Genomic DNA, 22,283 nt, shown 5'->3' with positions numbered 1-22,283 from the left:
GAAGAGGCCCTTCAGGATCTTAGGGAAACTCAGAGTCACCTATGTTGATCCAAAGTCTCATTTCCTAGACCATAAGCATGGAAGGTATAAATGGCTGGGCTATAGTGCTAGTGACTCCTTGCTATCTCTTCAAAGATGCTTTGCTGAAATCTCTGTCTTCAATTTATTTGGCATTTGTCTCTGTGTACAAAAGACAGGGGAAAGACATTTTGGTGAATAGGACGTTCGAGTGGCTTGGATTCCAGACTCTCAGTTGGTTAGTATAGGTCAGTGGTTCTCAACTCTGGCTGCACATTAGACTCGCTGATGGCTGGGCTCCACCCCAGAAGATTGAAATCCAAATCACTAGCACAGATGTACTTTGATGGAAAGTGAACCTAGTTCATTCGAGTCTGTTCTCTGCAGGCCTTCTGATTCCCTCCATGGAGTTGTTCAGGTCACAAATTACCACTGGCAGGTCTTCCTTCTTCTTGGAAAGATGGCCCACTTAGATTAACGTTGTCTTTTTTTTTTTCCTCCAGGGGACTCAGGTTTTTGTGCTTGTGATGGTGGTGTCCCAAACATTGGACCACCGGGGGAGCCAGGCCTGCCTGGGCCACCAGGTCTCCTGGGCCTTCCGGGCCTGAAAGGAACGAGAGGAGATCCAGGCTCTGGGGGTGCACAGGGCCCATCAGGGGATCCAGTAAGTCTTACCAAACTTTGGCCCTGAGGGAGCAAATGGGAGCTTTCAAATGCCCCTCACTCCTCACCAATCACTTTCCTAAAACACATAAAAGAAAGATGGAGATAAAGCAGACCTTCAAGGTTTCGATCCGTAATATGAAGAAGTCTATCTAGGTATCTTGAAAGTCCCTTTCTGCTTTAACCTACCTATGTTCCCTCCCTTCTTCCCTCCCTTCCTTCCACAAAATTATTTACATTTGCCTAGAACTGTGCCAGGCCCTGAAGACAAGGTTCCCATCCTCAAAGATTTCAAAATTTAGAAAGGGTAAGAAAATAAATGGGCAATTATAATCCAAGATGACGACATAATCCAGTGTCCAGAACTGCGCCAAAATGTACCCAAGGACCTGTTTTAGGTCAGACCTATGTGAGGTGCCAGAATCCTATGAAGTCTGCATCTCCTCATCATTCCCTTCTGTCTTTTTGTCAGGGTGTATTTGGGCCTCGAGGTCTGGCAGGCCCCAGAGGAAAGAAAGGGGAAGCGACTCTCAGTACGGGATCAGGCTTGCCAGGAGATCAGGGTGATCCTGGTCCCCAGGGGCTCCCTGGTGAGACAGGAGCCCCAGGCAAGGACGGAGTACCAGGTTTACCAGGCCTGCCAGGCTTTCAGGTAAGTGGATTGTTCCTGGGTAAATAGTGCTGTAAATCCTCACACCTGACTTGGCAGGTGGGCGGGTGGGGAGTATCTGATGGCTACTTCCTGCCTCTGCCACTGACACTTTTGGCTCTGTGCTTTTCCTTTCTGTAAAATAGGAATCGTTTTCTCAGAATGGGTCATTGGCTCACTTGATAAATGCTAGTGACAACTGACCACATCACTTAAAATGTTTCAGCTTCTCAGGAGCTTTCCCTTGCAAGTAATCCAGCTGCTTTCTATGACCGCCCCCCACTACCAGAGTTGTCCTTCCCCCTCACCCCCACCAATCTAGAACCTTTTGCATTATCAGATCACTCAGGGTTGACGAGCTTCATTCCCATTAACTTGACTCAGAAGAATTGATTGAAAAACTAGAGTGACAGAGAATTTTAACCAAAAACTAAAACCCTGCTCATACTGGTTAGGTGTTTCTTTCCTATGGTCAGAGGGCTCTCCAGATAAGTCTCTTAAGTCATGCTTTCGTCCTTTCCTATGTGTTGTCTAGGGTGACGGTGGACAGGGCTTCCCAGGTGAAAAGGGGTTACCAGGACTTCCTGGTGAAAAAGGCCACACTGGTCCAATTGGCCCCCCAGGAATTGGGCTACCAGGATCTTCTGGACCTCGTGGGCTTCCTGGAGATAAAGGAGTAGATGGATTCCCAGGGCAACCAGGCCCCCCCGGGATTCCAGGTGAGTCAGGGAATCAGATGGCTTTGGGCTTGGAAAACTGACTCCTTGAGGGTAGATATGACCCAGATGCGTGAAATGTGTCATAAGGCGGCTAACTGGAATCACTACTTTGAAGCCTCTTGAGGGTTTTCATGTGGAAAAAGGATCATACTGTGGTACAGTTACACAGAACAATATAGAGTTCAGCCCTACTAAGTGAAAAACTTCCTAACAGAGCAGTCTGAAAGTATAACAGAATGGCCTTGGGAGGTTATGAGCTCATAATCCCTGGAAGATTTCGAGCAGAAGCTGGATGACCATTTATTACAAGTGCCATGGAAGTAATGAGTGGAAATTGGACAAGGAACGTATCCTCTAAGTTGTATGGTAATATCATCAGTAGGGAAGAACCTTTCCTTAATTCATGAGATCTCAGATTGAGAAGAGACCCTAGTTCTATCTAGTCCGATCTCCATTTCATACCTTAAATCCCTCCCATTTATATAGCTTCTCTTTCTACTTGAATTTTAGTAATTATAATGAGTGACAGCCCTGCTTATAGATTAAGGTACTATGCTATTAACTTGCCTTCTTGCATACAGCTAAAACAGTTCTTCATCCTAACTTCTATGTTTCCACAACTTCTGTGTTCCCATTAGTGGTACCACACTTCTTGTAGTCGTCTGGAGTTTGAAAACTTGAAATTCATCTCATATTCTTCATTTGCAATGCCTCTTATATTCTTCCCTTCTTCTTCTTGGTATTAAGCTCATTATCTCATGCCTAGCTAACACCTATATGCTTGTTGGAATAGATGGATGGATGGATGGATGGATGGATGGATGGATGGATGGATGGATGGATGGATAGAAGAATGACAACTTCCTAAGTAGTTTTTCATTTCCTATCTCTAGACTTTCCCCACTCAATTCCACTATGAAGACTGCTGCCAATTTAATAATCTGTAAAGTGCTGGTTCCATCATGTTACTCCCCTAGTCCAAAGCCACAAATGTTCTCTACTAAATAGAGGATAATGTTCAAACTCCTCAGCCTACAATTCAGAAGTCTCCAAACATGGACACAATCAACCTTTCTAACCTGATTCTATCTCAGAATTCTTCATGATTAAAACAAAACAAAACACTAAGACAACAGTATCTTTCACTGTCCCCATAAACAATATATTCATTTCCAACTCCAACATGTTGCCCATGTTGCCTTTTTCTTGGATACTCTTCCTCCTTTCTCTGTGTACTCACATCCCCATCCAACTTTCAGGGTTCGATATAGGCCCTAATTCTTCCACTAAGCTTTCTTATGACCCCTATAGTATGTCTTTGCCAGTTAGATTATATATTTCCTTCCATTAATGCTTTTACTTTTTCCAACTGCATTGTAAGCCTCTGGATACTAAGGAAGGTGAGTAATCCTTTTTAGTGTTTCTCAACCTGCCTAGTATAGTGCAGTGTTCCACAGGAGACTAATATACATTTACAGAGGAAAGGGCCTTTTCCATAACCAAGGAGCTTTTTCTTAGACCTATTTCTCCTCTTTCCACCTCATCACCTTGAAGAATTACAAAAAAAGAAGACAGATACCAGGTCTTGTCAAAATTTATTTCTTTTAAAATGTACTTTTGTGAATTGGTATAATAAGGATTACAGTACAAGTTAAAAATGGACGATTCAAGATTCTTAAACCCAAGTCAGTATTTCAGTCCAAGTCAGTATCCCTATTAAGGCTGTGAGGAATTTTGTCAAACAAAACCATTCGGCCTTTTGGAAGTCCTGGTGTCAGCTATAGCTTTGCTTCCAGCTCTGTTCCCAGAGACATTATTCGTGGTCATTCCACCGCCCCTCCGCCAATTGGGTCTTCATTCTAGTTCAACCCATTTTGCAGGCAACTAGGTTTTAAACTGACTTATATTAACATGGTGCCTATAAACTTAGACACGCTCACATCTGGATATTATCAACATTCCAACTGCTTGGAAACAGAAGGAAGCCCACAGGAACATTTCTGTCCCAAACTTCACTATCCCTGGACCCAGAAAGTTCTCAGGAAACTAGTGATCTAGAAAAGCTATAGCCTGGGAGATGCCTTATGCAGAAAATGTTCTTGTTGCAATACCAAGACTTTCCAAAAAATTACTTCAATTAAGAGCATTAGCTTTCTTTTTCTCTCTACAGCCACCAAATATAAGTCCTCAAACCTAGCTTTCTTTCCACACAATTGTAAAAACACTTAACCTGTGGGCCCTAAACATTTGCATTATGGCCATTACTGTTGCCATGAAAGATGAAGATGCTGTTCCTAAATGTACTCACTCCAACTGGTGGTGGCTCAGGCTAGGACAACTACATTGCCAGGAAAGGGAATGAAGTCATCAGAAGCCTTTCAACCTAACAGTGTGAATTATTACAAATCCTGGGCAAGGAGACAACTGGCCGTTTCCAAAGAGGCTCTGATCCAGATGCTCATAGTAATCAATCACCCTGGTTATCACCGCAGCGGCTACTGTGTCCTTGATCCTGTGTGGATGCCAGCTTTCTTGACTCAGTCCAGACAGGGAATTTGATCGGTGGGCTACAGACAAGACTTCCCTTGGGCCTCAAGGAACTTCTGTCCCGGTTTAATTTTCTTCTTTACTTGTTTGGTCTAGGTGACTGCTGCTGCAGGGAGAAGGTTGGGCAAGGAGACTTAGACACAGAGGGAGGTGAGAGGTAGTTAGGTCTAGAGGTTCTCAAACACCAGTGATGGCAAACCCCCCCCCCTTCCTTTTTGTTCACTTAATCTCAGACACTCACAATGGCCTGAGCACCACACTGGAGGCCCGGGCTGGGGAGGGGTGATCCTAAGGCTGGGGTGCAAAGACTCACGCTGACACCGCTGCAAAGTCTCCTTAGCACACCTCTCCTGGGAGGGAGGACAGAGGAAGTGGGCATGCAGTCTCTGCGAGGGGCTGGTCTCCTTCACTGTGCATGTTGATGGCTTGGCTGATCTCTTCCTTGAGCATCTTCATTTATGAACTTAACTGAGGCCATGACTTGCCTTGGGAGGTACCTGGAAGGAGCCACACATGTCTGATATTTATTCATTGGAACCAGAATCAACTGAGATGTTAGAATCTTGATAACCAGAGGTGCTTTTTTATTCTGAAGATGAATTTTGTCATTAATGGGGAAAATTCTGAATAACTAGGTCATTTGTTGCACTTATAAAAGAGAACATGGGTAGAGCTGGTTTCTGCTACGTTGGGGAGAAGGCTCGGAATTCAGGGATGTAAAGTAAAAGACAGGAATGTAAAGTAAAAGAGTCAGATAGCAGTATGACTTGAAGTCCTTACCTTCTCACCATTTTGACCCTCTGCTTGCAATAGACAAATGTGGTGTGTTGTACAGGACTGGTCTGAGGCAAAGGGAAGTATGTCCTTGATTTCCTCTGGGTTCTACTCATCTTCCCTTTTCTAAGTATTTTTCCTGCCCTGGAACATTTCCAGATGCCTGTCCTTGGCCCCATCTTCTAAAGATTTTGTTTTGCTCTGGCTATCACAGGTGAAAAGAATCTATGAAACAGATATGACAAATTGAAGATGGATGGCTTCATGTTTGGACCTGGCCCAGAGATATTTGTATTTTATCCAGTTTGTTTTTTAAGACATAAAGCAATGGAACTACAATGTTTGACACATTAGAGTCAATCAGCTACTGAAATAGTTGGGGCAGGAGAGTTTTCTGCAGGGTCCCTCTCATGATACCATCTAGCGAGGCAGTTCTTCAGCCTAGTGCAAAGCCGAGCACAGGACAGGCAGCCCTCTCCTCATGATGCATCTCATCTATCATGAGATGCTTGCTCATAAAGCATATTTCCGCAGTAGGGAAATAGCCCTCCAAAAAAGCTCCATCATTTCAACATCTGGCAGGATGGAGATGGGTATGACTACCTATGGAGGAAGATCAGGCTTGTGGCCATCTTTCCACCTGTGAAAATATAACTATAGGAGCCTGAGGTCTAGAAGGCAGGGAGTTGCTGCCCAGGCTACAAAGTAGTGTCACTAACCTGACTGAGGTAGAATCCAGGGGATGGCCTTGTGGGAGCTCTTCTGAATACTCCTCCTTAAGTAAGATACTAAAACACTAGTATTCACTGAGCACATACCAGGGTGCCAGGCGCTGTGCTAAGTGCCGTTAACACTATTCCATATAATCCTCACAAGCGCCATATGACGTAAGTAGCTCCAGTTCTACACATGAGGCTCAGAGAGGTTGCGTATCTTGCTCATACAACTAGTTAGTAGCAGAACTACGATACAAGCTCAGCTCCGTCTGGCTTCAGAGCCCAACCTCTTAACCAATACATTATACTGTTCAATTCCCAATTTTGATTTAGGACTAGAACAGGTGGGCTAAAATACCATCAAGCCTTTAAATTTGAAAATGGAAGCGAGACTGGAGGAGGAATGCCAACCAGTTCAATAAGCAGTCTGAATCATAGGTTGTATACATATCTTTAAGAGATGCAATTTGTGATTTATTTTACGTACAGGCAAAAGCTATAGCAGTTTATTAGAACTGTGGACTCTGGCTTAAAGTAGATCTCAGGGGATTGTTTTAATGAATAGGCAAGACTGATTTTAATTAGCAATTGTTTATAAATGGCATTTAAAGGAGCCAACTAACAATTTGTTCACTGGTATTTTATTAAACCTCCCCTCTGTGATCTTATAGACTCTTTATTTGCACTATGAGTGAGCAAGGAAGAATTTGCCAGGGAAGGGCTCCGCAGGCCAATTTCAATGTCTTGAATACTGAAATTGACTACCCCTTCTCCCTGAGTAGCAGAGTTGACAGTTTCAAATGAGGAGCTGAGGGAAGGATCACTGTCTGCCATGGCCAAGAGAGTGGCCTTCAGTGTTTACCTGGTACAGACATGGGTCCATCTGACCAAGGACAATCAATAGGTTTCAGTAGATCTCAAATAACATGTGTCAAAAGAACCCAGTGGTTTGGGAAAAGCCTCATTCCAAGAAAAGAGCAGTCATCTGAACTTGAGGGGTGTTGGCTCCAAGCACTCCAATCTAGTGATGTGGGCATAATAATAACTAACACCAAGCACGCATCCTAGGGAGGGGCTCCCTCTGAAGGCAGGGTGAATAGGCAACTGCCGTTTGCTGCTGTTCCTACACAGCAGGAAACTTTGTTAGAATGAGATGTCCTGACTTGCACACTAGGGGCATTCTTATCTGTGAGAAATTGCACTAGGAGTAACTCCCAAGAGCTTCTGATGCTACGATTTTTCTGCATGGGCTCCCAGCTTCTGGGTGGGAAGAATAACTTAGCTGTTCCATTCGATGGAATGGGAGTAAAGGAGCATGCTAGGGGGAAATCGTCCCTGACTCAGGGGGTTCACCACCTGCTTACATGTTACCATTTACAGGTATCACCTTGCCTTGTATTATTCCTGGGCCATACGGTCCATCAGGATTCCCAGGAGCTCCCGGATTCCCAGGTATGGACTGAGGCCAGAAAAAGCCACTGAGCACACTTGTAAGGGCCATGCACCAAAGGAAGCTGAGGATAGCCCGGTAGCATTTGGGGATCCACATTCCTCCTGAGAGGGCGGCGTTGAGGATTGAGGAAATAGAATGGCTGCTGGAGAGGCCTGTGTGGGGAGGTGAGAATAAGAGAGGCTCTCCAAGAGCCTAGAATTTTTTTTTTTTTCGGCCGCACCGCGCAGCTCATGGGATCTTAGTTCCCCAACCAGGGATCGAACCCGTGCCCTCGGCAATGAAAGCACGGAGTCCTAACCACTGGACCACCAGGGAATTCCCGAGACTAGGATTCTTGACTGGACATCGCAAATCATAGCTAGCCACACCGACTTTCCTTTCCCCTTACCACTCACATTTGGGTTTTCAGGCCCTAACGGGGCCCATGGCCTCCCTGGGACTCCAGGCCAGCCTGGATTGCGTGGAAATAAAGGAGAGCCCGGAAGTCCAGGATTGGTTCACCTCCCTGAATTGCCAGGTAAGAAAAGGAGCTTCTCCTCACCTGCTTCTCCTTTTGTGTGAGTGTGTGTAGCCATCCACCCACTGTAGGAAGTTAGGTTTGTGCTCTGGTGTAAGTGGGATGGTTTTGATTTCATACTCAGGCAAGAGAGCTTAGAGCTATAGAATGCCAGCATCTCAGAGCAATAAGGGCCATTTGTGATGAGCTGGGCCAACGCCTTCACTTTCAGAGGAGGAAACTGAGCCTCATATGGAAGGTGGCTCACCTGAGATCACAAGGTCACTAGTGACAGAGCTAGGACTCTGCCACGTGGTCTGACTGCAAGTTCTATGGCAGTTTCCTGGATCAACTCCTTAAAGGAGTGCCTTGGCCCCTTGGCAGAGTTACTGATCAGAAGCTTTGGGGGCGGGCCCCGCAATCTGGCTTTTCCCAAGCACCCCTGCCCCAGGGGATTCTGACGCATGCTCCGTTTGAGAACCACCCCTGCTCTACGGCATGAAGCTCATTTTAGGCCACGTTCCCTCGGGCTTATCAGCGCTGCAGATCTGTCTGCCACCCAGAAAGAGGGAGGCATGACTTGGCAGGAGTTAGACGACTCCAGAAGAGACCAGGCCTTTGACAGGAGGTCCCGGGCGTAACCTGTGCTCTCTGGCCACTGTAGGCTCCCCAGGAGCGGGTTGCTGAGCTCTGCCCGCTGAGCTAGAGCCTCCTGCAGGGCACACGGGGCAGTCCCTGCCACTGGGCAAGTCTTCCCAGGACCAGAGACTCCTGACCTTTAAGGGAAGCGACACACATTACTAATATGTTAGCTTTTGTAGTAGGGAAAAAACCTGTGTCAGAGTCCTCTCCCCAAACCTGTCACTTCTAAACCTCCATGGCCTTTTATTTTTGCCTCTTTACATTTAGGATTTCCTGGACCTCGTGGAGAGAAGGGCTTGCCTGGGTTTCCTGGGCTCCCTGGAAAAGATGGCTTGCCTGGGAAAGTTGGCAGTCCCGGCTTACCAGGTCCCAAGGGAGCCCCTGGTGACATCATTGGTGCTGAAAATGGTGCTCCTGGGGAGCAAGGCCTGCAGGGACTGCCAGGGGGCAGAGGATTTCCTGGAGACTCTGGCCTTACAGGACCCAAGGGTGACTCTCTTTGCCCCACTTATTTGACAGTCTACAGAAAGCCTTTCACTAACTGCTATACTTGCATGCATACCTGCATGACTCTGGGGTGATGGATTAATTAGGGACTTGAAATGAAAAGTCATTTTGTTCTGTCCTTCCCTTTGTGGAACTTTTTCTTAAATCACCTGCGTCCATTCTCCCGTCTTAGTAATTCCAGAAGTATCTATAATCCATAGTCAGATTTCTTGCAGAGCCTGTGATTAGCAACAAGGCTGGAGCTGATAAGACAGTGGCATGTAGGGTGCATCCTGGGCAGGCTCTTCGGCTGGAAGTTGGTTAGGTAATCGGTCCCTGCTATCAGTCCAGGCTGTAATTGTCTGGCCCTTCCTTTCCTTAGGTTTGCCTGGGAAGTCGGGCCTGCTCGGCCCCAAAGGTGAGCGGGGCAGCCCTGGAATACCAGGCCGCGCAGGACAGCCAGGCCCCCGGGGGTCTGGTGGTCTATTCGGCATCAAGGGCAAACCCGGGCTCCCAGGAACACCAGGCTTTCCAGGCACTTCAGGTAGGTCCTTCGGAGGAGGAGCCCCATCTTGACAGACTTAAGCTGAGCCCTCCCTTCTCCACCCCCCTCCTCCCCACCCTGGCGCCCTGATGGGCAGTAGCAGCAGTGTGACAGGGTCAGAGCTGACAAGGAGACTGACTTTCCTGACCTCTCAAGCTTCACATCTCAAGTCACCCTCGCGGTGCCAAGCTGAACCGATTGCTGCAGTTTAGCCTCCAAAATGTGACCCCCAAATATGATCATTCCCCGCCCCTCCGCCATGGCCTCAGTCCCCCTTTTCAGGCTTCAGCCTCCCTCCTGCCTTCCCGCCCTCCTTGTGCAGGTGGGCCTCGCCCCTGTCCACCGCCCTCGCTGGGGCCGGGCGAGGAGCTCAGGCAGAGAGGGTGACCGTGCTGGCAGCCTGCCTCTCGGGCCAGCAGGCCTCTGAGGACCCAGGGCCAAAGTGCCTTTCACTCCGCAGCGGGGCCTGACAGCCCCCGGTTCCAGCCTACTGTTTGCAGCTTGCCTTTTTCTCACACCCCCCTCGTCACCCCGCTGTCCGCCCCGACTCCCAGCCACGTGACTGAAGTTGAGTTTTTACGCAGCCATTAATATCTTTTTTATCCTCTTTGTCCTTCTGTGTTTCTGGGATCTTCACATAGGCTGTCCAGGTGAGAAAACAGCACACAAGCTCACAGACTAACACTCCCACTAGCTTGGCCTCTTGGGGAATTATCTTACTATACACTATAACCTGGCTAGGCCAGGGGTCCCTGAACTCATGCTGTGGGGGTGGCCCCCATTGAATTTCCTTCCCTTGTTGTGGAATCCCCTTCACAGCCTCCCATTAGAATCCTGGGGCTCGCAGCTACTTGATGCTTTTCAATCCGTAGAAGGCCAAGTCAGCCATTCATTTAGGTCCTTGGGGGCCCAAATACCTCTGTCGTCACTGATTTAATCCTTTGGTTTTTTAATTTCCTTGCTTTGTACCTGAACATTCCACTTTGGCAGCAGCTCAGGAGGTTAATCCCATTGAGCAACTTAAAGCCTGGTGAAAGAAGTTTCAGAATACCTAGGATACCAGATGGGCCTTGGGGATTTCTACAGTACTTGGCACTAGGGGGTCTTTCAACCCTAATGCCAAGGAACTGGCTGACTTAACTGCTCGCATGAGGGATTAAAAGGGCAGCCCTGTATCCATGGCTCCCTGGGAGGCTGAAACAATGGCTTGGCTTTAACCTCTACTTCACCGATTGGCTCAGGAAACAGCCATTGTGGAGTGATTCAAACTGGAAGTACCAGGAAACTAGAGTCCAGTTGCCACCCTGGCTTCCCAGAGCTCCATTCAGAGGCTAAAGTGTGAACCACATTCATAAAGGGGGAAGTTATCATCAGAAGGGGTTCGCTCCCCCCCCCCCTCCCCGCCCCCGCCAGCTACAGTGCCATGTTGAAAGAAGTCGCCATTGGCGGGGCGCCCTGGGCGGTAGGTGCTAATGCTTCAGCCAACTAAGAACTCTGCCTGTTAGCAGCCTGCCTAAGCCATCGTTAAAGGGCAGTTTACAAACGCCAACAAGCCAACCAACCAGAAGCCATGGGAATGGGCAGCGGCCCAGATCTGGACAGAGTCTCACTTGACAGCTGTCCTGTGTTCTCTCCTGTACTGATTCAGGACATCCTGGAAAGAAAGGTCCAAGAGGCGATATAGGTCCCCCTGCATCAGCTGGAAAGAGAGGCCTGCCTGGGCTGAAAGGCCTTCCGGGATCTCCAGGGCTAATTGGCTTCCTGGGGAACTCCGGCTTGCCAGGGGCCACTGGACTGCCAGGCCTGCCAGGTCCGAAGGGTAAGTGAAGGTATCAGGAAGGCACCAGTGGGGGCCAAAAAGGAGCTGCCATGCTGCCCAGCTCGCCCCCTCCCTCCTCTCTGCCTGGGAAAGGGGAATGGGGAGGGAGGTGGGCAGGGGTTTTTCGGCAAGATAGTTGGACAAGGCTGGTTCTAAAGGAGGAACCCCACCCAAGGTGAGTCGCCTTCCCTGCCTGCTGGGTGGATCACTGGGCTGAATAGCATGGGCAGGGAGCCCAAGACAGGAACAGCCACACCAAGGCTACTCATTTGCACAACTTCTACCATAGAGCCTGATAGCTCTCAATTCCTGTGACTGTCCTGCTAGACACCAGAGGTTGGGCAGAGGGGGAAAGTGACTGGTCCAAGGTCACACAACTGGTTAGCAACAGCACCAGGCTAGAGCTCATCTCCCTGCCTCCTGGCCATAGGCTTTTTTTTTTTCCTCCTGTGCCAAACATGAACTCTAACTTGGCAAATCATGAGAGGTACCCACCTCTTCTTTCCTTTCTGGTGCTTAGTACAATGTCCCTGTTCAGGGAAGCAGCATGACATGTACTGACTAAGAGCTTGGGCTTTGGGGTTAGAGAAACTTGGGTTTGAATCCCTTCTCTGCAACTTCCTAGCTGTGTGACTTTGGGTGAGTTAGTTAACGTCTCTGAGCGTCCACTTTCTTATATGTCAAACAGGGGTAATAATAGAAGTTCTTGTTTCTCAACAGGTGAGAAGGGGTCTGTTGGACTGATAGGTTTTCCAGGGATTCCAGGTCTCCCTGGTATTCCTGGTGCAAGTGGATTAAAGGGAATTCCTGGGTCGGCGGGAAGAGTCGGACCATCTGGACAGGCTGGTAGCCCTGGTGTAAAAGGTGAGCTGGGGAATCGAATTCTGGAATTGCCACCCATGCTTCCCATGGTACATTTTGTTTATCAACTTTGTCGTTCCTGTGGCTTATACCAACCCTGTGTTAGATAATAAGATTTGAGGTTTCTGAATGAAGTCCTTTTAAACCAAAAGACCTAATCACTCTGAGTTACTACTGCGTGTTAGAGGCCTGGACACACATTCCCGATGCTCAACGGAGAAGGGTTTTGAGTAGGGTCTAAAGTTGCAGGTGGACCTTGAGCTTGTCGAAGGAGGGAGAGGGCGTGCACATTAATGCAAAGTTGGGGAAACAGGGGCGGGGAAGAAGGTGGAAGAGCCCAGAAAGGGGGCCTGGGGTGGGGCGGGAAGAGCTGATATGAGCGGTCAGCCCGTGCCTGACCTCATGTCTAAGCTCCGACTCACACGGGTCTCATCCTCTCCTTCCCTGCAGGAGACAGAGGCGACCCGGGGCCAGTCGGAGTACCCAGCCCCAGACTTCCAGTGCTGAACCTCCACTTCACAGGAGACAAAGGCTCTCAGGGCTCAGCTGGATCCATCGGATTTCCTGGGCCCAGAGGTGCTGGGGCAGGGAATGGGCAGGAGAAATGCCCGAGACAGTTTTTATGACCAAATTCAACTTCTTTCCTGAGAAAAGGCCCCACAGAACAAGAACCCCCAGAGCAGCAGTATGGGTGGCAGCTGGGCATCCACGGAGGCTGCCTTCCCTGGGCCTGAGGGGGGCCTGGGCTGTGAGCCTGCCAATTTTCATTGCCACTGTGGAGCTCCGTTTTTGAACCACGGGCGGCTGTATCCCTGGAAGGGCCTGGCAGACAGTGGGGATGGGCACTGAGTGGCTTTGCCAGTGGGGCACCTCCCTCTATCCCCACTCCTCCCCCTAAGCTAACCGTGCCCAAGCTTGCGCTTCGGCCGCCTGTGACCCAGGGCACCTGCACCCTGGGGAGCAGATTTTCTCTTGCCTAGAGTCTTTCCCCAAGACTTTTGCTTCTTTCCCAGGTGACAAAGGAGAGGCTGGCCGCCCCGGGCCACCAGGCTTGCCTGGAGCTCCTGGCTTCCCCAGCCTCATCAAGGGACTTAGTGGGAGACCAGGCACCCCTGGCTCCACAGGACTGCGGGGCTTACCCGGCCTGAAGGGGTCCCCTGGAATCACAGGTTTCCCAGGAATACCAGGGGAAAGTGTAAGTCTGCCCACATCCTTATCTCCCCACCAGGGAACGGCCTCCGTAGCAGGGGGATGTGTTCCTATTGCCCACCTTTCTGATGCCAGCCCACTTCCCAGCCCCCTCGCCCAGCTCCCTCCCCCAGCTCACCCCAGACAAGGCCCCTCCTTGAGTCTGCCAGGTCTTCTCACCCTTTCCCAAACATCCCCTCTTCCTTCCTGGGCCTTTTACCTTCCCCCACGTGGCAGAGCGTCCGCCTAGAAATCACTGACTACCTGCCTGTCCTTCAGGCCCCAGCCCAGGCACCCGCCCCTCCAGGCATCCCTGAGCTCCCACGCCGCTGGCACCCTACACTCCTCACTGCTTACACTTATCCTAGTTGGTTCTGTGTGGGTCTGATTTCCTCAACGAGACTGTTAGGACTTGAGAACAAGAACCGCCTTGCATGCTTTTTTGTCTGCATCCCGCCGCCAGCATCCCACGCTGAGTTTGGGACAGCAGAAGAATTCGGTACAGACTATTTGATGTTTTGATTTCAGAAAGGTCTTTGCCAGTTGTTGCCTCTTGTGGAGACAACAAAGAATCAAAACCATTTTCTCTGGGTTCTTAAAAGGTTGGGTGGTAGAGTAGGCTTAGCAATGAGAAGACGTAGGCTTGAATCTCAGCTCCATCACTCATTAGCTCTGTGATTTTGTGCGTATTGCTTAACTTGCCGGAGCCTCGCTTTTCTCATCTGTTAAAAATGGGAATCATTTTCAAACCTTCTTCAGACCATAGTGAGGGTTAAGTGAGCTGATGTGTATAAAGCAGTTACGTTGTATTTGGCACATGGTAGGCTCTGAATAAATAGTAGCAATAATAGTAGTAGTATTGAAGGGACTAATAAACTGGATCATAGGACACCTGTGTTCCCTGCAGACAAAGTCCCTGTCCTTTAAAAGCGTCAATCCAGCTTGTGGAGAGAAAACACCACACACACACACACACACACACACACACAAACACACACACACACACACACACACACACACACACCCCTGAAGCAATTGCAAAAGAAACAATTCTCAACCTGCTACTTACACACTAGGAAGGATGGACTCAAAGTGGGACAGCATTCTGGGAGGGGTCCCAGCATGAGCAGAGGCTCAGAATGAGTAGCTATGGCAATATGCAGAAAAGGCCAGGTGAATGCAGGGGGTGTCCTGGGTCGTGGTCCAGTGACCAGAGTGACCCAAGTTGGACTCCTACCCAAGGCATTAGGTAGCGTATGTCCTTACTGGGTACATCTCAAACGAATCAAAACCATACCAGATGCCAGGGGAAGAATTGTACCAATGGCAGCTGACACGCCCATTTCCCAGACTCCGATAGTGTGTTGGACATTAGCCAGTGAAGGCAGTTTTTCTTGTGAAAATCATGGAAATATTAGCCCAAATTCAAACTCCAGTACCTGTATGCATACAGCCCACTACCTGGTGGCGGAAAGACTCTGTTCCTTGTGGAACCCGCGGCAGAGAGCTAGCCCCACGTTGGTGAGGCCACGCTTGTTCTCGTGCACGATGGCTCCAGAGCTTTGGCATGGGCGGTGATAGCCAACTGTATGCAGAGCAGATCAAATGCCTGGCCTGACTGTTAGGTTTTGTATTTTCTAAGAGACTTGCTAGAACATTCACACCTTGATTTCCCAAGATACCAATTTTGATAGGCATTGGGAGGTTATGAATGACAAGACCAGGATTAATCTGCAGATCGAATCCCTCCCCTATAACCCGTAAATGTGCATTTCCGCCCCCTTGCTCATCACTTTCCCCTCTGCAGGATGCCCCCCACCTGTCTGCCCCTGCCACAGACTACTCAATGGACATCTCTCCAGCAGTGGCTCAGGGAAGGGAGGGGTAAGAGAGGGTGGGAGGCCCTGAGCGCTGGGCAGAACTACTGACTCCCGTCTTGCTTTGAAGGGTTCACAGGGTCTCAATGGAGCTCCCGGGCTCCCAGGAGCATCTGGTCTCCCAGGTTTAAAAGGTAAGGAGCATTTTCCCCTTTAATGCATTTTTCCAGAGCAAGGTGGATTTCTAACAGGCCCAGGGCTCTCCTTGGGGGAGACATTGTGTTTCGAGGAAAAGGAATCGATTTACATTTCCCCTTCGGCTGAACCCCCTTTGCAGTCTTTGTTCCTCAAAGATATGCGACAAACAGTGGTTTGACCCAGCTGCCTTCCAGACTCAGCAGCAGAGGAGAACCTCAGCTCTAGACAGTCTCCCCTTCTGGTGATGTTTTAGGGCTCCTCCTCTCATCTTCTCTGCCCATACGGAGCCTAGTGATGTGTTTCCCAATGGAGATATGCTGCATGTAGCAACATTTCATGCCAATAGTCTGGTAGCATCCCAGCCCTTCATTGGGGCATAAAAGCGTAACCTTTTACCCGGTGGGTAACTGTGTCAAGGAGCCTCTCTGGCTATGATTTTTTTCCCTCAAAAGATCTATGTGCTGCAAATTGAGCTGTAGCTTCTCCTGACCACTTGAACAATGTCTTGATATCCCCAGGAGATCAAGGCCAGACACTTGGAATTTCTGGTAGCCCAGGACCGAAGGGACAACCTGGGGAGCCTGGTTTCAAAGGTAAGGCTACTGTACTTTTGTCTCCCATGTCTCACAGACTCCTCAAAACTGAGGATCGGAAGGAATTTTGGAGGCCAACCCCAAGTTCTGCAACTTCTGTACAGTGCAGAAAAATTCCTACCTGACATATATCCACTCAGAGGCCGTCAACAGTTTTCCCAAGCAAACCAGCCTACTTTTCCTTCAAGACTCACAGACTTACGGGATAAGTCTAAGACCTTTAAGATAATGGTGTCCACCCCCTTAGTTTTTAGTTAAACTAAATACTTCGTGAACATTTCCACCCATCACTCCTACTGCTGGGAACACTCAGAACAAGTTTACTTACTTTTCAATTGGGAAGCATCTTTCAAATATGAAGACAGCTGTCACAATCCCTTTCAGAGTATCTTTGTTGGATCCAGCTCCCATGGCAACTCAAAATGGCTTCACCTTCCTGCTCCCCCTCTCCCGTGGAGGAACACACTGCCTGAACTGTGGCCTGATCACTCAGCATTTTTCTTGATTTTGTAGGTGTGAAAGGAAAAGATGGACCAGTTGGTGATGTGGGTTTCCCAGGAAACAAAGGTGAAGATGGGAAAGTTGGTATTTCTGGAGATGTTGGCCTTCCTGCCTCCCCAGGTACCATGACACATGACAACTTTACTCTGAAAAAGTTCAGATCAGCTTCAAGGCACAACCCCTTCTGAACTTGTGCCTTGTTTTCACTTTTAGGGCTCCCCGGGGTCGCAGGCATGAGAGGAAATCCAGGGCTTCCAGGTTCTTCAGGCCACCCAGGGGCAGCTGGGCCCCTGGGACCCCCTGGCCTAATAGGAACCAAAGGTATGAGAGTTAGGAGTGGGCAGTGGGATAAAGGGTCCTTTCCTCAAAAAAAGGATGGCAACTACTTTTTCTTAGGAGAACCTAGCTGGGATTAAGCCATATCCAGGGGAGTCATTGACTGGGTTTCGTGAGGGATAACAGGAAAGGAGGAAGAAGAAGAAGAAAGGAGTGCAAACATGAATGGGAAGAGGAGAACATGGGATCCATGGAGAGCAGAGTTGGGAAGGAAGGTCGTTGCCTTGGCATATGTAGCCTTTTCCTGACTTCGAGATTGGGCAGCAAGTCTCTGGGAGCTGGCAACTCAAGGTCTTGGCATTGCCACTCTGATTTCTTCTTGAAGATACCTCATTATCTACCACCCTGCTCTTAAGCTATATTGGTCTCTAATAAGAGGCAGGAAGACTTAGGGTGGAGGGTGGAGACTAGTTGTGGTCCAGTCTCCCTTAGGGCATTAAATAATGCCTCAAGAGAGACCATGACCTTTGAAATGAGGACTTTGCAGTGCCCCTGGGGGCAGGACCTTTTGCTGACCCTTCATGATTCAGAGTTGCTGGAGCCATTTCTGATATTCTCTCCCCTCAGGTTTCCCTGGACTTCCTGGTTTACATGGACTGAATGGGCTGCCAGGAACCAAGGGAACCCATGGAACTCCAGGTAAGCAAGGCCCTCAAAGGCAAAGAGGAGAGCACTCGCTCTTCCGGAAGCCTGACAGAGGCTGGCCTTGAGTTCTTGGCTGCGGTGTATCCCATATCCTTAGACTCCTAGGTCTCCTGGCCAGCCCCCAATTTGGGATGCCTTGATGTGGGGAGGAAGGAGGATGGGGTTCGTCCTTCTACCCGAACGAGCTCTCCTTCCTGTCATTTCAGTCCTCAGCCTCCGGTGTCTGTCAAGCAGGCCCCCTGCAAGTGAGCTAGGCACAAAGGTCTCACCCCCACTGACTTCTGTCCCCGCATCTCTCTGCATCTCCTCCTAGGACCTAGTATAACCGGTGTGCCTGGGCCAGCTGGCCTGCCTGGTCCCAAAGGAGGAAAAGGTTCTCTAGGAATTGGCATCGGAGCTCCAGGAAAGCCAGGCGTGAGAGGACCAAAAGGTAGCCGAGGTAAGTGAGCCCAAGTCAGGCTTGGCTGGGCAGCCAGGGTTGGGTTTCCTCAGGGCCACGCGGCTCACAGGGATGAGCGGTGCGTACCTCCGCATCTCTGGGAATCTCAGAACCCAGTGGAACTGACTACCAACAAAAAGAGGGTAGGCTACACTTAGGGCTTTCCTGGGAAGGGGTGTCAGAGAGCAGTTCAGTGAGTGCCCCCCAGCCTCCAGGTTCCCTCCCACTCTCCCTTATTAACCTCAGGGCCTCCCTTTCTCACTTTGCCACAGCCTGGGTTTAATGGTCCTGAGGGACTGTGCTTGTCCACATAGCGAGAGGTTTACCAGAAGTTCCTTGGTGTCCAGTGCGGTTGGCTGTCCCAGGGCCCTGGGATGACAGTGTGGCTGCTGGAAGGAGCCCAAGTCTAAGAGGATAAATGTCTCCCTAGGACAGGCACACAACAAGCACTTGATTAGGATTTACTAGGTTTACTAGAAATCTGGTTTCGTCTTAATCTCGGCCCCTGACTCATCACATAGTCTGAAGTCCCTTTCTGAGCCCCCATTTCCCCACTTCTCAAATAGTGTGAATGAATTCTGCTTTGTTAACAACTCTCCTTAGAAATGTTCTGGAGACGCATATACCTCCCACGCAACGTAGAACAAGAAATGAATTTAGTGTAGCATCACAGCTAAGAGTATGGGCTCTGAAGTCAGACTGCTGGATTCAAATTCCAGCTCTTCCTCTCACTAGCTACATGACCTTGAACAAGGAAGTTACTTGCCCCTCCATCCCAAAGGAACGTGGGTTTCCTTTTCCATAAAAGGTGAATAAGAGAATCTACCCCATAGGTTTGGTGAGGAATCAATGAGGAGTGAGGTAATGTATGTGGAATCACTTAGCACAGTGCATGGCACATAGTAGTTGGTCAAGAAACACTGGCCATTCTACCATCACATGTTACCTGGGGAAATCATGTTTTCAAAATGTTCTGTTCCTTATAGTTCTGGGGCCTGATGTCCCACCACATTATTTTATGTGTTTATGTGCATGTGTGTGTAGGTTTTCTAGGAACTATATTCATGCATTAATTCATTTCCAGTTGCATTTTATATTGGGGCATCTGCTATCTCTGTGTTTACTCTTTCCTTTGTCTGGACCAACCTGTACTTTTCTGAAAGCCAGCAGCTTCTTCAGAGTGAGGCCTCCAACAGGGTCTGAGCCTGTAGGGAGGTTGTGTGGCTTCTTTGGCAGGAGATAGATAGAGAAGAAGCGTCCTGGGTGGAAGCACAGGCATGATGCCTTTTCTGTTTTTAAACCATGACTATGAATTCCTGGTCATTAAATTATTCATTGCCTTTGGCTATCTGAGGTAATAAAATCACAATTACAAATGCAGTAAACAGCACATGTCAATGTGGATACATTTCAGGCACATAATGGAGACGGGGAAGAAAAGGAAGTTGCAGAGGAATACATTTGGTATGACTCCAACCAATATGTTTTTCAGGGATACAAATATGCATGGTCAAACTGTGATGAAAAGGGAATGATGAACACAAACTTCAGGAGTGGTTGCCTCTGGGAGGGAGGGAAGGTGGTGGAATCTGTGAAGGGCATGGAAAGAAATTCAAAGGTATTGCTATCTTCTTTTCCTTAAATTGGGTGGTTGGAACACAGATGTTCATTGTATCTGGATGATTTTTTTACATACGATTTATAAATATTCTTCTGTTCTCAATATCTAATTAAAACAATTTGTTTTAAAAGAATATAGGAAATTCCAACAGGAACAAAATCTCTGATTTGATTATAGAAATCAGTGTACAATGAAGATGTACCCCCAAGAAAATTTCCTAGCACCAATCCCTGTCCCTACAATACCTTCACCTAAATAACATTAAATTAGGCCAAACATTTTCGTATTTGCACTAAATATTGAGAGGCTGCATTAGTATATTGGAGGGTTTTTTTTTTTAGGTCTCTGACAATGGAATGAGTTGGGAAAACATGACATCTTACATTTTCATGTGATCATTTACAGTGTCTCATTCCTTCTACCCACCACCAGTCCCTCCCATAAGGAAACTTGCACAAGTCTCTTAGATAGCCTCATCCACCAGAGGGCAGACAGCAGAAGCAAGAAGAACTACAATCCTGCAGCCAGTGGAACGAAAACCACATTCACAGAAAGATAGACAAGATGAAAAGGCAGAGGGCTATGTACCAGATGAAGGAACAAGATGAAACCCCAGAAAAACAACTAAACGAAGTAGAGATAGGCAACCTTCCAGAAAAAGAATTCAGAATAATGATACTGAAGATGATCCAGGACCTCGGAAAAAGAATGGAGGCAAAGATCGAGAAGATGCAAGAAATGTTTAACAAAGACTTAGAAGAATTAAAGAACACACAAACAGAGATGAACAATACAATAACTAACTGAAATGAAAACTACACTAGAAGGAATCAATAGCAGAATAACTGAGGCAGAAGAACGGATAAGTGACCTGGAAGACAGAATGGTGGAATTCACTGCTGCAGAACAGAATAAAGAAAAAAGAATGAAAAGAAATGAAGACAGCCTAAGAGACCTCTGGGGCAACATTAAACGCAACAACATTCGCATTATAGGGGTCCCAGAAGGAGAAGAGAGAGAGAAAGGACCAGAGAAAATATTTGAAGAGATCATAATCGACAACTTCCCTAACATGGGAAAGGAAATAGCCACCCAAGTCCAGGAAGCACAGAGAGTCCCATACAGGATAAACCCAAGGAGAAACACGCCGAGACACATAGGAATCAAACTGGCAGAAATTGAAGACAAAGAAAAATTATTGAAAGCAGCAAGGGAAAAACGACAAATAACATACAAGGGAACTCCCATAAGGTTAACAGCTGATTTCTCAGCAGAAACTCTGCAAGCCAGAAGGGAGTGGCATGATATACTTAAAGTAATGAAAGGGAAGAACCTACAACCAAGATTACTCTAGCCAGCAAGGATCTCATTCAGATTTGATGGAGAAGTCAAAAGCTTTACAGACAAGCAAAAGCTAAGAGAACTCAGCACCACCAAACCAGCTCTACAACAAATGCTAAAGGAATTTCTCTAAGTGGGAAACACAAGAGAAGAAAAGGACCTACAAAAACAAACCCAAAACAATTAAGAAAATTGTCATAGGAACATACATATTGATAATTACCTTAAACGTGAATGGATTCAAAGCTCCAACCAAAAGACACAGGCTTGCTGATTGGATACACAAACAAGACCCATCTATATGCTGTCTACAAGAGACCCACTTCAGACCTAGGGACACATACAGACTGAAAGTGAGGGGATGGAAAAAGATATTCCATGCAAATGGAAATCAATAGAAAGCTGGAGTAGCAATACTCGTATCAGATAAAATAGACTTTAAAATAAAGAATGTTACAAGAGACAAGGAAGGACACTACATAATGATCAAGGGATCAATCCAAGAAGAAGATATAACAATTATAAATATATATGCACCCAACATAGGAGAAATCAGTACATAAGGCAACTGCTAACAGCTATAAAAGAGGAAATCGACAGTAACACAATAATAGTGGGGGACTTTAACACCTCATTTACACCAGCGGACAGATCATCCAAAATGAAAATAAATAAGGAAACAGAAGCTTTAAATGACACAATAGACAAGATAGATTTAATTGTTATTTATAGGACATTCCATCCAAAAACAGCAGATTACACGTTCTTCTCAAGTGCGCACGGAACCTTCTCCAGGATAGATCACATCTTGGGTCACAAATCAAGCCTCAGTAAATTTAAGAAAATTGAAATCATATCAGGCATCTTTTGTGACCACAACACTATGAGATTAGAAATGAATTACAGGGGAAAAAACGTAAAAAACACAAACACATGGAGGCTAAACAATACGTTACTAAATAACCAAGAGATCACTGAAGAAATCAAAGAAGAAATCAAAAAATACCTAGAGACAAATGACAATGAAAACACGACGATCCAAATCCTATGGGATGCAGCAAAAGCAGTTCTAAGAGGGAAGTTTATAGCTATACAAGCCTACCTCAAGAAACAAGAAAAATCTCAAATAAACAATCTAACTTTACACCTAAAGGAACTCGAGAAAGAAGAACAAACAAAACCCAAAGTTAGCAGAAGGAAAGAAATCATAAAGATCA

The 22,283-nt window shown here is 47.6% G+C and overlaps 1 protein-coding gene across 1 annotated transcript in view; it reads left to right on the top strand.

The window, feature by feature from the left end:
* COL4A6 (collagen type IV alpha 6 chain) overlaps positions 1 to 22,283 on the top strand; it is a 290,671-nt gene that overhangs the window by 257,535 nt on the left and 10,853 nt on the right. The window contains exons 21-38 of the mRNA XM_068532769.1: positions 522 to 682; positions 1,154 to 1,333; positions 1,866 to 2,049; positions 4,693 to 4,746; positions 7,467 to 7,538; positions 7,949 to 8,056; positions 8,945 to 9,166; positions 9,546 to 9,707; positions 11,356 to 11,526; positions 12,247 to 12,390; positions 12,838 to 12,963; positions 13,401 to 13,582; positions 15,523 to 15,586; positions 16,109 to 16,183; positions 16,697 to 16,804; positions 16,898 to 17,005; positions 17,588 to 17,659; positions 17,979 to 18,104. Coding sequence (XP_068388870.1) covers positions 522 to 682; positions 1,154 to 1,333; positions 1,866 to 2,049; positions 4,693 to 4,746; positions 7,467 to 7,538; positions 7,949 to 8,056; positions 8,945 to 9,166; positions 9,546 to 9,707; positions 11,356 to 11,526; positions 12,247 to 12,390; positions 12,838 to 12,963; positions 13,401 to 13,582; positions 15,523 to 15,586; positions 16,109 to 16,183; positions 16,697 to 16,804; positions 16,898 to 17,005; positions 17,588 to 17,659; positions 17,979 to 18,104 — 2,319 coding nt within the window. The remainder of the gene's footprint in view (positions 1 to 521; positions 683 to 1,153; positions 1,334 to 1,865; positions 2,050 to 4,692; positions 4,747 to 7,466; positions 7,539 to 7,948; positions 8,057 to 8,944; positions 9,167 to 9,545; positions 9,708 to 11,355; positions 11,527 to 12,246; positions 12,391 to 12,837; positions 12,964 to 13,400; positions 13,583 to 15,522; positions 15,587 to 16,108; positions 16,184 to 16,696; positions 16,805 to 16,897; positions 17,006 to 17,587; positions 17,660 to 17,978; positions 18,105 to 22,283) is intronic.

The sequence above is a fragment of the Eschrichtius robustus genome, chromosome X, assembly GCF_028021215.1.
Source record: "Eschrichtius robustus isolate mEscRob2 chromosome X, mEscRob2.pri, whole genome shotgun sequence".
NCBI classification, from domain to species: domain Eukaryota; kingdom Metazoa; phylum Chordata; class Mammalia; order Artiodactyla; family Eschrichtiidae; genus Eschrichtius; species Eschrichtius robustus.
Note: the sequence above shows the minus strand (reverse complement) of the source record. Positions and strands in the feature narration are given on the sequence as shown.